Genomic DNA, 16,086 nt, shown 5'->3' on the forward strand with positions numbered 1-16,086 from the left:
TGTCAAATAGTGTGAGTCCTGGGGCTGGAGAATGGTCCAACATGTCTGCTAATTCATTGATATAAATGTTGAAAAGATTTGGACTCAAATTACAGCCTTGTCTCACACCTCGACGTTGTGAAAAGAATTCTGTTCTTTGGTTTTTGATTTTTATTGCACACTTGTTTTCTGTGTACATACATTTTATTAAGTCATACACCTTACCACTAAGGCCACTTTGTAGAATTTTGTAGAACAGCCCTTCGTGACAAATAGAATCAAATGCTTTTTTAAAGTCAATAAAGCAAGCAAAGATTTTGCCCTCTTTTTTTTGGTGGACGTGTTTATTAATTAGTGTGTGTAAGGTGTATATATGGTCAGTAGTGCGATGGTTAGGGAGAAAGCCAATTTGACATTTACTTATTACATTTTTTTTTTTAAGAAAGGTTTGAATTCTTGAATTCAAAATGCTACAGAAAACCTTTCCCAAGTTGCTGTTTACGCAAATTCCCCTGTAATTATTGGGGTCTGATTTGTCTCCACTTTTGTTGATAGGCGAGATGAGCTCCTGGTTCCAGAAATCAGGGAAGCAGCCAGAAGTTAAAACCACGTTGAACAATTTAAGCACAGCATTTTGCAACTCAGGTGTGCTGTTTTTCAGCATTTCATTTCTGATGTTATCTAGACCACAAGCCTTCTTTGATTTTATAGATTTGAGCTTTTCATTTAGTTCTTGTTGAGTTATTGGGTAATCTAATGGATTTTGGTGGTTTTTAATGACTGATTCAAGGATGTTCAATTTTTCTTTAATTTCTAATTGGTTCTGTTGTAAGTCTTTTTGTGGAATGTTTTTGTATAGATTATCAAAATAAGTTTTCCAAATTCCTTCATCTTGTATCTCTTTCTATCTCTCTCTCAATCTCTCTCTCTCTCTTACAGTCACTCTCTGTCACTCGCTCACTCGCTCTCTCTCTCTCACACACACACACACACACACACACACACACACACACACACACACACACACACACACACACACACACACACGACAATACAACCCAGTGTGTGCAGTGCCGATAGAATTGAGTGAGAGGTTAATGTGGGGACTCACCACATCAGATGAATGTTACCCTGGTTATATGCCACTCCTCATGTTGCATCAAACAATCGATTTCGCTTTGTACCAGGGAATTTCTCTTTCTCCTTTTGATGGCTAAAGATAATGGTGGGTCAGGAAATGAATACGAGGTGGAGATAAGTAGCGAATGTTTACAGCCAAGTTGGAGTATTTTTTTTGTGGGGGAGAAAATTTAAATAGGAGTAGTAGGAAAAACAAACGAATCAACAGAGTAAATATGTTCCTAACTCCTTTGTTGAGCTCTGGGAATACGTGGTACAATGCACGGAGCTGAGAAGATATCTCTAGAACACATCGTTACTCTGCTCACGTCTTTAAATGTATTGTGAAAGTGCGTGTGTGTGTGTGTGTGTGTGTGGAGACAGTCCCAGCTATTACTTATACATTAATGACCTGAACTCCATTAGCCAGGACAAGCCTGATGTATCTAACACCTCAGTCACAAAAACCACACCAGTCTCTCAGTCACGTCAATAACACCAGTCTCTCAGTCACGTCAATAACACCAGTCTCTCAGTCACGTCAATAACATCAGTCTCTCAGTCACGGCAATAACATCAGTCTCTCAGTCACGTCAATAACACCAGCTTCTCAGTCACGTCAATAACACCAGCCTCTCAGTCACGTCAATAACACCAGCCTCTCAGTCACGTCAATAACACCAGCCTCTCAGTCACGTCAATAACACCAGCCTCTCAGTCACGTGAATAACACCAGTCTCTCAGTCACGTGAATAACATCTCAGTCACATGAATAACACCAGTCTCTCAGTCACATGAATAACACCAGTCTCTCAGTCACGTCAATAACACCAGTCTCTCAGTCACGTCAATAACATCAGTCTCTCAGTCAAGGCAATAACATCAGTCTCTCAGTCACGTCAATAACACCAGCTTCTCAGTCACGTCAATAACACCAGCCTCTCAGTCACGTCAATAACACCAGCCTCTCAGTCACGTGAATAACACCAGCCTCTCAGTCACGTCAATAACACCAGCCTCTCAGTCACGTGAATAACACCAGTCTCTCAGTCACGTGAATAACATCTCAGTCACATGAATAACACCAGTCTCTCAGTCACGTCAATAACACCAGCTTCTCAGTCACGTCAATAACACCAGCCTCTCAGTCACGTCAATAACACCAGCCTCTCAGTCACGTGAATAACACCAGTCTCTCAGTCACGTGAATAACATCTCAGTCACATGAATAACACCAGTCTCTCAGTCACATGAATAACACCAGTCTCTCAATCACGTCAATAACATCAGTCTCTCAGTCACGTCAATAACACCAGTCTCTCAGTCACGTCAATAACATCAGTCTCTCAGTCACGTCAATAACACCAGTCTCTCAGTCACGTCAATAACACCAGTCTCTCAGTCACGTCAATAACACCAGTCTCTCAGTCACGTCAATAACACCAGCCTCTCAGTCACGTGAATAGCACCATCCTCTCAGTCACGTGAATAGCACCAGCGTCTCAGTCACGTGAATAACACCAGTCTCTCAATCACGTCGATAACACCAGTCTCTCAGTCACGTCAATAACACCAGTCTCTCAGTCACGTCAATAACACCAGTCTCTCAGTCACGTCAATAACACCAGTCTCTCAGTCACGTCAATAACACCAGTCTCTCAGTCACGTCAATAACACCAGCGTCTCAGTCACGTGAATAACACCAGTCTCTCAATCACGTCGATAACACCAGTCTCTCAGTCACGTCAATAACACCAGTCTCTCAATCACGTCAATAACACCAGTCTCTGTCAGTCACGTCAATAACACCAGTCTCTCAGTCAGTCACGTCAATAACACCAGTCTCTCAGTCAGTCACGTCAATAACACCAGTCTCTCAGTCAGTCACGTCAATAACACCAGCCTCTCAGTCACGTCAATAACACCAGCCTCTCAGTCACGTCAATAACACCAGTTTCTCAGTCACGTCAATAACACCAGTTTCTCAGTCACGTCAATAACACCAGCCTCTCAGTCACGTCAATAACACCAGCCTCTCAGTCACGTCAATAACACCAGCCTCTCAGTTACGTCAATAACACCAGTTTCTCAGTCACGTGAATAACACCAGCCTCTCAGTCACGTGAATAACACCAGCATCTCAGTCACGTCAATAACACCAGCCTCTCAGTCACGTCAATAACACCAGTCTCTCAGTCACGTCAATAACACCAGTCTCTCAGTCACGTCAATGACACCAGCCTCTCAGTCACGTGAATAGCACCATCCTCTCAGTCACGTGAATAGCACCAGCGTCTCAGTCACGTGAATAACACCAGTCTCTCAATCACGTCGATAACACCAGTCTCTCAGTCACGTCAATAACACCAGTCTCTCAATCACGTCAATAACACCAGTCTCTGTCAGTCACGTCAATAACACCAGTCTCTCAGTCAGTCACGTCAATAACACCAGTCTCTCAGTCAGTCACGTCAATAACACCAGTCTCTCAGTCAGTCACGTCAATAACACCAGCCTCTCAGTCACGTCAATAACACCAGCCTCTCAGTCACGTCAATAACACCAGTTTCTCAGTCACGTCAATAACACCAGTTTCTCAGTCACGTCAATAACACCAGCCTCTCAGTCACGTCAATAACACCAGCCTCTCAGTCACGTCAATAACACCAGCCTCTCAGTTACGTCAATAACACCAGTTTCTCAGTCACGTGAATAACACCAGTTTCTCAGTCACGTGAATAACACCAGCATCTCAGTCACGTGAATAACACCAGTCTCTCAATCACGTCAATAACACCAGTCTCTCAGTCACGTCAATAACACCAGTCTCTCAGTCAGTCACGTCAATAACACCAGTCTCTCAGTCAGTCACGTCAATAACACCAGTCTCTCAGTCAGTCACGTCAATAACACCAGTCTCTCAGTCAGTCACGTCAATAACACCAGTCTCTCAGTCACGTCAATAACACCAGCCTCTCAGTCACGTCAATAACACCAGTCTCTCAGTCAGTCACGTCAATAACACCAGTCTCTCAGTCAGTCACGTCAATAACACCAGTCTCTCAGTCAGTCACGTCAATAACACCAGCCTCTCAGTCACGTCAATAACACCAGTCTCTCAGTCAGTCACGTCAATAACACCAGTTTCTCAGTCACGTCAATAACACCAGTTTCTCAGTCACGTCAATAACACCAGTTTCTCAGTCACGTCAATAACACCAGTCTCTCAGTCAGTCACGTCAATAACACCAGCCTCTCAGTTACGTCAATAACACCAGTTTCTCAGTCACGTGAATAACACCAGTTTCTCAGTCACGTGAATAACACCAGCATCTCAGTCACGTGAATAACACCAGCCTCTCAGTCACGTCAATAACACCAGTTTCTCATCTAATGAGTAACTCCATGTCGAGGCTGTTCTCAGACCTGTTGGACTGTCTACCTCTAATATACTCTTAAGAATAACAGGCCTTCCCATTGCCTTCCTCTCTGTCTGTCACAGCAAACACTCAAAAAAAAGCAAGTTCTGCAGGCTCTAGTTTTGTCTAATCTTGATTATTGTCCAGGTGTGTGGTCCAGTGCTACAAGGAAAGACCTAGTTAAACTGCAGCTGGTCCAGAACAGAGCGGCACCCATTGCTCTTCATTATAATCAGAGGGCTGATATAAATACTATGCATGCAAGTCTCTCTTGGCTAAGAGTTGAGGAGAGACTGACTGCATCACTTCTTCTTTTTATAAGAAACATTAATGTGTTGAAAATCCCAAATTGTTTGCAAAGTCAACTGACACACAGCTCTGACACACACACTTACCCCACCAGACATGCCACCAGGGGTCTTTTCACAGTCTCCAAATCCAGAACCAATTCAAGAAAGCGTACAGTATTATATAGAGCCCTTATTGCATGTAACTTCCTTTCATCTCATATTGCTGAAATAAACAGCAAACCTTCAAAAACAGATACAGTGGGGGAAAAAAGTATTTGATCCCCTGCTGATTTTGTACGTTTGCCCACTGGCAAAGAAAGGATCAGTCTATAATTTTAATGGTGGGTTTATTTGAACAGTGAGAGACAGAATGACAACAAAAATATCCAGAAAAACGCATGTCAAAAATGTTATAAATTGATTTGCATTTTAATTAAAAAGGAATCATAAAGGTTCTGGCTACCAAAAAAGAACCGGGACACCTGTCCACAGAAGCAATCAATCAATCAGATTCCAAACTCTCCACCATGGCCAAGACCAAAGAGCTCTCCAAAGATGTCAGGGACAAGATTGTAGACCTACACAAGGCTGGAATGGGCTACAAGACCATCGCCAAGCAGCTTGGTGAGAAGGTGACAACATTTGGTGCGATTATTCACAAATGGAAGAACCACAAAAGAACTGTCAATATCCCTCTGCCTGGGGCTCCATGCAAGATCTCACCTCGTGGAGTTGCAATGATCATGAGAACGGTGAGGAATCAGCCCAGAACTACACGGTAGGATCTTGTCAATGATCTCAAGGCAGCTGGGACCATAGTCACCAAGAAAACAATTGGTAACACACTATGCCGTGAAGGACTGAAATCCTGCAGCGCCCGCAAGGTCCCCCTGCTCAAGAATACATATACAGGCCCGTCTGAAGTCTGCCAATGAACATCTGAATGACTCAGAGGACAACTGATGAAGGTGTTGTGGTCAGATGAGACGAAAATTGAGCTCTTTGACATCAACTCAACTCACCGTGTTTGGAGGAGGAGGAATGCTGCCTATGACCCCAAGAACACCATCTCCACCGTCAAACATGTAGGTGGAAACATTATGCTTTGGGGGTGTTTTTCTGCTAAGGGGACAGGACAACTTCACCGCATCAAAGGGACGATGGACGGAGCCATGTACCATCAAATCTTGGGTGAAAACCTCCTTCCCTCAGCCAGGGCATTGAAAATGGGTCGTGGATGGGCATTCCAGCATGACAATGACCCAAAACACACGGCCAAGGCAACAAAGGAGTGGCTCAAGAAGAAGCACATTAAGGTCCTGGAGTGGCCTAGCCAGTCTCCAGACCTTAATCCCATAGAAAATCTGTGGAGGGAGCTGAAGGTTCGAGTTGCCAAACATCAGCCTTGAAACCTTATTGACTTGGGGAAGATCTGCAAAGAGGAGTGGGACAAAATCCCTCCTGAGATGTGTGCAAACCTGGTGACCAACTACAAGAAACATCTGACCTCTGTGATTGCCAACAAGGGTTTTGCCACCAAGTACTAAGTCATGTTTTGCAGAGGGGTCAAATACTTATTTCCCTCATTAAAATACAAATCATTTTATAACATTTTCGACATGTGTTTTTCTAGATTTTTTGTTGTTGTTATTCTGTCTCTCACTGTTCAAATAAACCTTTCTTTGTCAGTGGGCAAACGTACAAAATCAGCAGGGGATCAAATACTTTTTTCCCCCACTGTAAAGCAACACCTCGCGGGCACAACTCCTCTCCCCTATTTGACCTAGATAGTTTGTGTGTGTGTATTGATATGTAGGCTACGTGCACCTTTAAAATTGTTTTTATGTGGTTCTGTCCTTGAGCTGTTCTTGTCTATTGATGTTCTGTATTATGTTTCATTTTTGCTGTGGACCCCAGGAAGAGTAGCTGCTGCTTTTTGCAACAGCTAATGGGGATCCTAATAAAATTCCCCAAATACCCCAAAAAGATCTAAAGAGTGTGATTCCTGGTTGGAGTAAACATGGAGCTCACTCATTCACACACAGATACACAAATCAAATCTAATGTTTTATTTGTCACATGCGCTGATATACAACAGGTGTAGACTTTACCGTGAAATGCTTACTTACGAGCCCTTAACCCACAGTACAGTCTCCTCTCTGGCTCAGTTGGTAGAGCATGGTATTTGCAATGCCAGGGTTGTGGGTTCGATTCCCACGGGGGACCAGTACGGGGGGAAAAAATTTATGAAATGTATGCATTCACTACTGTAAGTTGCTTTGGATAAGAGCGTCTGCTAAATGACTAAAATGTAAATTTAAAAGGGTAGAAATTTGCAAAATAAAATAACAATAACAAGACTGTAAACAAGGAGTACCGGTACTGAGTCAATGGGTACGAGGTAGTAACCAGACTATATACAAGGAGTACTGGTACTGAGTCAATGGGTACGAGGTAGTAACCAGACTATATACAAGGAGTACTGGTACTGAGTCAATGGGTACGAGGTAGTAACCAGACTATATACAAGGAGTACCGGTACTGAGTCAATGGGTACGAGGTAGTAACCAGACTATATACATGGAGTACCGGTACTGAGTCAATGGGTATGAGGTAGTAACCAGACTATATACAAGGAGTACCGGTACTGAGTCAATGGGTACGAGGTAGTAACCAGACTATATACAAGGAGTACCGGTACTGAGTCAATGGGTACGAGGTAGTAACCAGACTATATACAAGGAGTGTGTGAGTTGTTTTGTGTGTGCATGTGTTAGAGTGTCAGTGTGTCACGACTTCTGCCGAAGTCGATGCCCCTCCTTGTTTGGGTGGTGCTCGTCGATCGACGTCACCGGTCTTCTAGCAATCACTGATCCATTTTTCATTTTTCATTGGTTTTGTCTTGTCTTCCTACACACCTGGTTCCAATCCCATTCATTACATGTTGTGTATTTAACCCTCTGTTTCCCCTCATGTCCTTGTCAGAGATTGTTTGTTGTTAAGCTCGTGATATTCGATTGGTTCGCGGCGGTTTCTTGTACCCACGTTTATTTTATTATGTACTTTGGTTTTGGAGGTTTTGTTTTACGTCATTAAACTGCTCCATTTATACCAAGTCTGATTCTCCTGCGCCTGACTTCCCTGCCACCTACACACACGACATGACAGAATCTCTGACACAGTGAGTGTGTGTGTATATACAGTTGAAGTCGGAGGTTTACATACACCTTAGCCAAATACATTTAAACTCAGTTTTTCACAATTCCTGACATTTAATCCTAGTAAAAATTCCCTGTCTTAGGTCACTTAGGATCACCACTTTAAGAATGTGAAATGTCAGAATAATAGTAGAGAGAATGATTTATTTCAGCTTTTATTTCTTTCATCACATTCCCAGTGGGTCAGAAGTTTACATACACTCAATTAGCATTTGGTAGCATTGCCTTTAAAATGTTTAACTTGGGTCAAATGTTTCAGGTAGCCTTCCACAAGCTTCCACAATAAGTTGGGTGAATTTTGGCCCATTCCTCCTGACAGAGCTGGTGTAACTCCTTGCTCGCACACGCTTTTTCAGTTCTGCGCACAAATGTGCTATAGAATTGAGGTCAGGGCTTTCTGATGGCCACTCGAATACCTTGACTTTGTTGTCCTTAGGTCATTTTGAAAGTATGCTTGGGGTCATTGTCCATTTGGAAGACCCATTTGCGACCAAGCTTTGATTTCCTGACTGATGTCTTGAGATGTTGCTTCAATATATCCACATAATTTTCCTCCCTCATGATGATATCTATTTTGTGAAGTGCACCAGTCCCTCCTGCAGCAAAACACCCCCACAACATGATGCTGCCACCCCCGTGCTTCACGGTTGGGATGGTGTTCTTCGGCTTGCAAGCCTCCCCCTTTTTCCTCCAAACATAATGATGGTCATTATGGTCAAACAGTTCTGTTTTTGTTTCATCAGACCAGAGGACATTTCTCCAAAAAGAACAATCTTTGTCCCCAGGTGCAGTTGCAAACCATGGAGTCTGGCTTTTTTTATGGTGGTTTTGGAGCAGTGGCTTCTTCCTTGCTGAGCGGCCTTTCAGGTTATGTTAATATAGGACTCGTTTTACTGTGGATATAGATACTTTTGTACTGGTTTCCTCCAGCATCTTCACAAAGTCCTTTGCTGTTGTTCTGGGATTGATTTGCACTTTTCGCACCAAAGTACTTTCATCTCTAGGAGACAGAACGTGTCTCTTTCCTGAGCGGCATGACGGCCTCATGGTGTTTATACTTGCGTACTATTGTTTGTACAGACAAACATGGTACCTTCAGATGTTTGGAAATTTCTTCAAAGGATGAACCAGACTTGTCTACAATTTTTTTTCTGAGGTCTTTGCTGTTTTCTTTGGATTTTTCCATGATGTCAAGCAAAGAGGCGCTGAGTTTGAAGGTAGACTTTGAAATACATCCACAGGTACACCTCCAATTGACTCAGGCTAATTGACATCATTTATCAGAAGCTTCTAAAGCCATGACATAACTTTCTGGAATTTTCCATGTTGTTTAAAGACACAGTAAATTTACTGTATGTAAACTTCTGACCCACTGGAATTGTGATACTGTGAATTATGAGTGAAATAATCTGTCTGTAAACAATTGTTGGAAAAATTACTTGTGTCATGCACAAAGTAGATGTCCTAACCGACTTTCCAAAACTATAGATTGTTAGCAAGAAATTTGTGGAGTGGTTGAAAGATGAGTTTTAATGACTCCAACCTAAGTGTATGTAAACCTCCGACTTCAATTGTTGTCATTGCAAAAAAAGGGGGTCAATGCAAATAGTCTGAGATGTGTGAAAACTCTTGAACTTCACATCGGCCCCCCTCCACACACCCAAATGCAGAGGCCTTTGAAGCCCCAATGGCTTATCCCTGTCCAGAGGTCATTACGATACAGTACCCCATGGATATTAAAAATGACCCTGCAAGGAATAAGTACAAAAAAAGCTCCTCAAGGACAATTCAGAGACACAATTTGCATACTGCTATGAAGAGGGGAACGTAAGTAACTTAAGTTGCTGTTATTGTCCAGGTTAACTGTTGTATTGTCCAGGTTAACTGTTGTATTGTCCAGGTTAACTGTTGTATTGTCCAGGTTAACTGTTGTATTGTCCAGGTTAACTGTTGTATTGTACAGGATAAATGTTGTATTGTCCAGGATAAATGTTTTATTGTCCAGGATAAATGTTGTATTGTCCAGTATAACTGTTGTATTATCCATGTTAACTGGTGTTGACCATGTTAACTGGTGTTGCCCAGGTTAACTGTTGTATTGTCCAGGTTAACTGTTGTATTGTCCAGGTTAACTGTTGTATTGTCCAGGTTAACTGTTGTATTGTCCAGGTTATAACTGTTATTGTCCAGGTTAACTGTTGTATTGTCCAGGTTATAACTGTTGTATTGTCCAGGTTAACTGTTGTATTGTCCAGGTTAACTGTTGTATTGTCCAGGTTATAACTGTTGTATTGTCCAGGTTATAACTGTTATTGTCCAGGTTATAACTGTTGTATTGTCCAGGTTATAACTGTTGTAGTCCATTTTATAACTGTTTTGTAGTCCAGGTTATAACTGTTGTATTGTCCAGGTTATAACTGTTGTATTGTCCAGGTTATAACTGTTGTATTGTCCAGGTTATAACTGTTGTATTGTCCAGGTTATAACTGTTGTATTGTCCAGGTTATAACTGTTGTATTGTCCAGGTTAACTGTTGTATTGTCCAGGTTATAACTGTTGTATTGTCCAGGTTATAACTGTTGTATTGTCCAGGTTATAACTGTTGTATTGTCCAGGTTATAACTGTTGTATTGTCCAGGTTATAACTGTTGTATTGTCCAGGTTATAACTGTTGTATTGTCCATTTTGTAACTGTTGTATTTTCCATTTTGTAACTGTTGTATTGTCCAGGTTATAACTGTTATTGTCCAGGTTATAACTGTTGTATTGTCCATTTTATAACTGTTGTATTGTCCAGGTTATAACTGTTGTATTGTCCATTTTATAACTGTTGTATTGTCCAGGTTAACTGTTGTATTGTCCATTTTATAACTGTTATTGTCCAGGTTATAACTGTTATTGTCCAGGTTATAACTGTTGTATTGTCCAGGTTATAACTGTTTTGTAGTCCAGGTAATTTTTTGTTATGGTTAGCTAGTGCTAGTTGGCTGTAGCTGTTCCAAAACTCCGGTAGTTTCCATCCTATAGCTTTGAGACAACGTGTTTTCAGGGCTTTTATTTCCATGTCTGATCAAAACTCATTTTCACATGCTCTCTATATGTACACTATGTGTATACATATTAAGACATTTAAAATGTCTTGATTCTTTTGGAACTTTTGTAAGTGTAATATTAACAGTTAAATGATTATTATCTATTTCACTTGCGTTGGCAATGTAAACATATGTTTCCCATGCCAATAAAGCCCAAGGAATCGCCCCATTTTTTTTTTTTTGCATAAAGTGATGTTCCCAAATCTAACTGCCTGTAGCTCAGGACCTAAAGCAAGGATATGCATATTCTTGATACTATTTGAAAGGAAATACTTTGATGTTTGTGGAAATGTGAAATTAATGTAGGAGAATATAACACATTGGATCTGGTAAAAGATAATACAAAGAACAAAAAGCATTTATTTTGTACCATCATCTTTGAAATGCAAGAGAAAGGCTATAATGTATTATTCCAGCCCAGGCACAATTTAGATTTTGGCCACTAGATGGAAGCAGTGTATGGTGCAAAGTTTTAGACTGATCCAATGAACCATTGCATTTCTGTTAAAAATGTTGTATCAAGACTGCACAAATGTGCCTAATAGGTTTATTAATAACTTTTCATGTTCATAACTGTGCACTCTCCTTAAACAATAGCATGGTATTCTTTCACTGTAATAGCTACTGTAAATTGGACAGTGCAGTTAGATTAACAATAATTTAAGCTTTCTGCCCATATCAGATGTCCAGGGAAATTGCCTTGTTACTTTCAACCTCAAGCTAATCGCATTAGCGCACATTAGCTCAACCGTCCCCCGGGTGGGACACCGATCTGTAGGGATCCTTAAGAGGATAAATTGAGAGAGAAGGAGAAAGTTGCACTGCTAAGCAGCATAGCTTTGAGTGTGGTCTCCTTTCACCACAGCTCTAGCTGTGAGGGGGTTGGATAGGGACCAGACACACAGAGTGGCTGGTCAAGGTTGTGTGTCTTTCTCTATGTGTGTGAGCAGAAACAATGGGCCTCTCAGATTACATGTCTCTGTGTGGGAGGGGGGGAGGTAGGGAGCGGGGGAGGTAGGGAGTGGGGGAAAGGGGGGGGCAGGGGGCAGGGAGGGGGAGGAAAGGGGGAGGAGGGAGGAAAGGGGGAGGCAAAGGAGGGGGAGGAAGGGGTGAGACAGAGGGGAGGCAGGGAAGGGGGGAGGCAGTGGGGGGGAGAAACTGGGAGGCAGGGAAGGGGAGGCAGGGAGGGGGGAGGAAAGGGGCGAGGAAGGGAGGGGGGACAAATGGGGGGGTAGGCAGGGAGGTGGAGGCAGGGAGGGAGACAAAGGAGGAGGAAGGGGGAGGCAGGGAGGTAGAGGCAGGGAGGAAGACTCTCCCACACCCGACCCCTCCTGCTCACATCGCTAGTTTCCCTGGCGTCTGATTGGTCTATACCGGGTATATATTTACACAACGGGTTTATCAAGCCTCACCACAACTTTCAAACTCTGTAGCTGTGGAATAACAGAGGAGAAACAGACTGGACACACCAACAACGGGTTCTGGAATAACAGAGAAGAGAGAGAGAGAGGAGAGAGAGAGAGAGTCATGGGACCTTTGAGATTATAAACTCCTTGTTTTTGCTGCTGTATCAATGTTTTGCTCTTTTTACTCTACATACGAGTCTTTTTAAAACGTTACCGAACAACAACATCAGTTGGACTACTAAACTACTAAATAGGATTCTGTCTAGCTGGAATGGATATTTCTGAGTCTAGTTTCTGTTGTGAGGCCAGTTCTCTGCCAGGCCAGGATGAAGCCGGTCAGCGTCCATGGGTGTCTTCCCCCAGCCCGGGTCCTGATCGTGGGCTAGGACCTTTCGACCAGACCCCCTCTCTGAATCTGGAGACTGTGGCCCCACAGGGCCCCGTAAAGAGGCCGGTATAGGAGCCCCAGGGAGTGGACCATGGACAGGGGCAGGTAGTCCTTTCTCGACCCACCCAGGAGCACCTTCCTTGGGTAGCGGAGAAGGGAAGCCAGGGGGTGAGTCGAGGATCCGTCGGCCCATGAATGCCTTCATGGTGTGGGCTAAAGACGAAAGGAAGCGACTGGCCGTTCAGAACCCAGACCTCCACAATGCTGTCCTCAGCAAGATGCTGGGTAAGATTTGACACACTCTGTATTCACAGTGATTTATGTAACTCTTTTAGAAAACGTTTTCCTGTGGTGTCTTCTCGGTATATTGTGCCATTTATTCATCTTTAGTAAGAATGCTTTGTTATTTGACTTAAATCATAAATGTTTTGCCATGTCACGAACCACAATCATTCAGTTAAATCAACTCCACTTGTTGGTATGCCTTTAATCACTGTCTGTAAAATATCGTGTTCAAGTCATATGCCAAAATGGGATTTATCAGCTAACAAAACCACATGTTGGATTCTTTCAACGTTTAATGTGTTCAGTAATGCTTAGTACGTAATGTAAAGCTGCCTGTTTTTCTTTTCAGACAGTAAGGAAGTAGACAGTTAGACTTTTATTCTGAAAACACATCACTTAGTAGCTACATCACACTAAATGTGTTTAGAGCCGCACAGATTCCATTTGGATGTAAACTGATTACAGGAAAATGTTTGATGATGATGCTGAAAGTGCTACGGCTGCTAATGATGCTAATGATGCTAAGGATGCTAATGATGCTAAGGATGCTAATGATGCTAATGTTGATAACAATGTAAATATGTATTATTATCTTTAGGTCAGTCATGGAAGGCCCTGACTACTCTGGACAAGCGTCCCTTCGTTGAAGAGGCCGAGAGACTACGCCTCCAGCACCTGACGGACCACCCCAACTACAAGTACCGCCCGCGTCGCAAAAAACAGACCAAAAAGCTCAAACGGGTAGAACCGGGTTTACTGCTCCACAGCCTAACCCAGGGAGGGACAGGGGAGGTCTATGGACACCCACGGGATAGTTACGTACATCCAGGCCACCATCACCCCCACCACCACCTCTTGCCTCCTAGGCCATTTTAGAGACCTTCAGTCAGGGGACTTGGAGAGCTACGGCCTGCCCACACCGGAGATGTCCCCCCTGGATGTGATGGAGGAGACAGGAGTGGACGAAGGGGTGTTCTTTCCCCCTCACATGCAGGAGGACATGGGCCTGGACATTGGCGCTTGGAGTAACTACAACCATTATAACAACCACCATCGCCACAACCCTCACAGTAATCACCCCCGTTCTTTTAGTCAGAGTCGGGGTCATAGTGGTCATGATCATCATCTTAACCAGAGGGGCTCCTTGCTCTGTCGTCGTCCCCAGGAGAAGTGCCTCAGCCAGGCTCCAGAGCCTACGAATTCTCCCAGTCTGTACTCAAACCCCCAGGGCTCCTCTATAAGACTGTCTGAGCCAGTCAAATCTCATCTTTCTATCAGCAGTTCCTCTGTGTCCTCTGGTTACTATAGTTACCTGTATAGTAGCTCTGGATCAGACACCAACCAGTCATCCCATTTTACCTCCCACCTGGGGCAGCTCTCTCCCCCACCTGAGTCCTCATCTCTGGCCTCTACATCCAACCCTTTAGCCCCCGAGTCCCTGGACTCTATACGGGACCAGCCAGGCCATGGTTCCTTAGGTCCTATGTCAGCAGAGTTCTGGACAGAAGTGGATCGCCATGAGTTTGACCAGTACCTCAGTGTCAGCCGGACTCGAACGGAGGAACATGGGGGTACTCTCGTCACTGTTTCTAATTCTTTGGAACGGTACGGAGGTGGAGCTATAGCTCTGCGGAGGAGCCCTGTCGCCTGTGAGGAGAGCCAGAACAGTCCACTAATTTCCCTTCTGTCTGATGCTAGTAGTGTTGTCTACTACGGTACCTCTATCACTGGCTAGACTCCCTTGTCTTAGACTGACTCAGTGTAGTGTTCAGCTGTGTGCTGTAGTCTGGAATAGTCCAGTACAGCCTACCAGACATGTGGCTCAACAGGTATGTTAAAAAAATAAAAAAAGACATACTTTCAAATCTTGAGTGGCACTTGATGTAGTTTGTACTATGGAATAGTAACAGATGTGCAAACACTACACTTAGGCAAGCACATCTCAACAAAACAAAAAACAAAACGTTCAAGTATTTGAAAGAATTGGACTTTGACACAGGTCTACAGTTGAGGACTTGAGGACTTTCAGGGTAAGATTGTTTTATAGTCTGCAACAGACTACTGTAGATCACAAAATAATATTGAGCTCTTCTACTTACTGCCCAGACAGGCAGAACATTTATAATGATAAAACTGTTCATTTTTATTATAGACATTTTTTATACACTTCCTGTTGTTTGTTTTTATTTGTGTTGAATTATTTCCACTGGGTCATAAACGTGTGCATAGGAAGACCACTGTGGTATAACACTTTGGGTAACACATTATCTTGATAGTCCATCTGTAGACCATCTACAGACCATCTACAGACCATATACAGACCATCTACAGACCATCAGAAACATTTCAACTGTCTACTAACCCTAACCTTTATCCTAACCCTAACCTTAACCCTAAGCCTTATCCTAACCCTGACCTTAACCCTAACCCTTATCCTAACCCTGACCAACCATAACCCTATCAGAAACATTTCAACTAACTGTCTACTAACCCTAACCCTTATCCTAACCCTGACCTTAACCCTAACCCTTATCCTAACCCTGACCTTAACCCTAACCCTTATCCTAACCCTAACCTTAACCCTAACCCTTATCCTAACCCTAACCTTAACCCTAACCCTTATCCTAACCCTGACCTTAACCCTAACCCTTATCCTAACCCTAACCTTAACCCTAACCCTTATCCTAACCCTAACCTTAACCCTAACCCTTATCCTAACCCTAACCTTAACCCTTACCTGTATTCTAAACCTAACTGAAACCTTAGCAAGCAGTTGCTTAGCAACAGATAGTTTGTTGAAAGTATGACCGTCTATAGACCATCTATAGACCATATGTATACCATCTATAGACCATCTGTATCTATATACCATCTATAGACCATCTGTATC

The 16,086-nt window shown here is 43.1% G+C and overlaps 1 protein-coding gene across 1 annotated transcript; it reads left to right on the forward strand.

Moving 5' to 3' along the window:
- Positions 1-12,546: 12,546 nt before the first annotated feature.
- sox18 (SRY-box transcription factor 18) lies at positions 12,547-15,590 on the forward strand. The gene is given in 4 exon segments (XM_014134283.2): positions 12,547-12,962; positions 12,965-13,196; positions 13,795-14,057; positions 14,059-15,590. Coding segments are annotated over 4 exon segments (1,536 nt in total). The 5' UTR covers positions 12,547-12,794; the 3' UTR covers positions 14,932-15,590.
- Positions 15,591-16,086: the final 496 nt, after the last annotated feature.

This window comes from Salmo salar, chromosome ssa13 (assembly GCF_905237065.1).
Source record: "Salmo salar chromosome ssa13, Ssal_v3.1, whole genome shotgun sequence".
Lineage (NCBI taxonomy): Eukaryota > Metazoa > Chordata > Actinopteri > Salmoniformes > Salmonidae > Salmo > Salmo salar.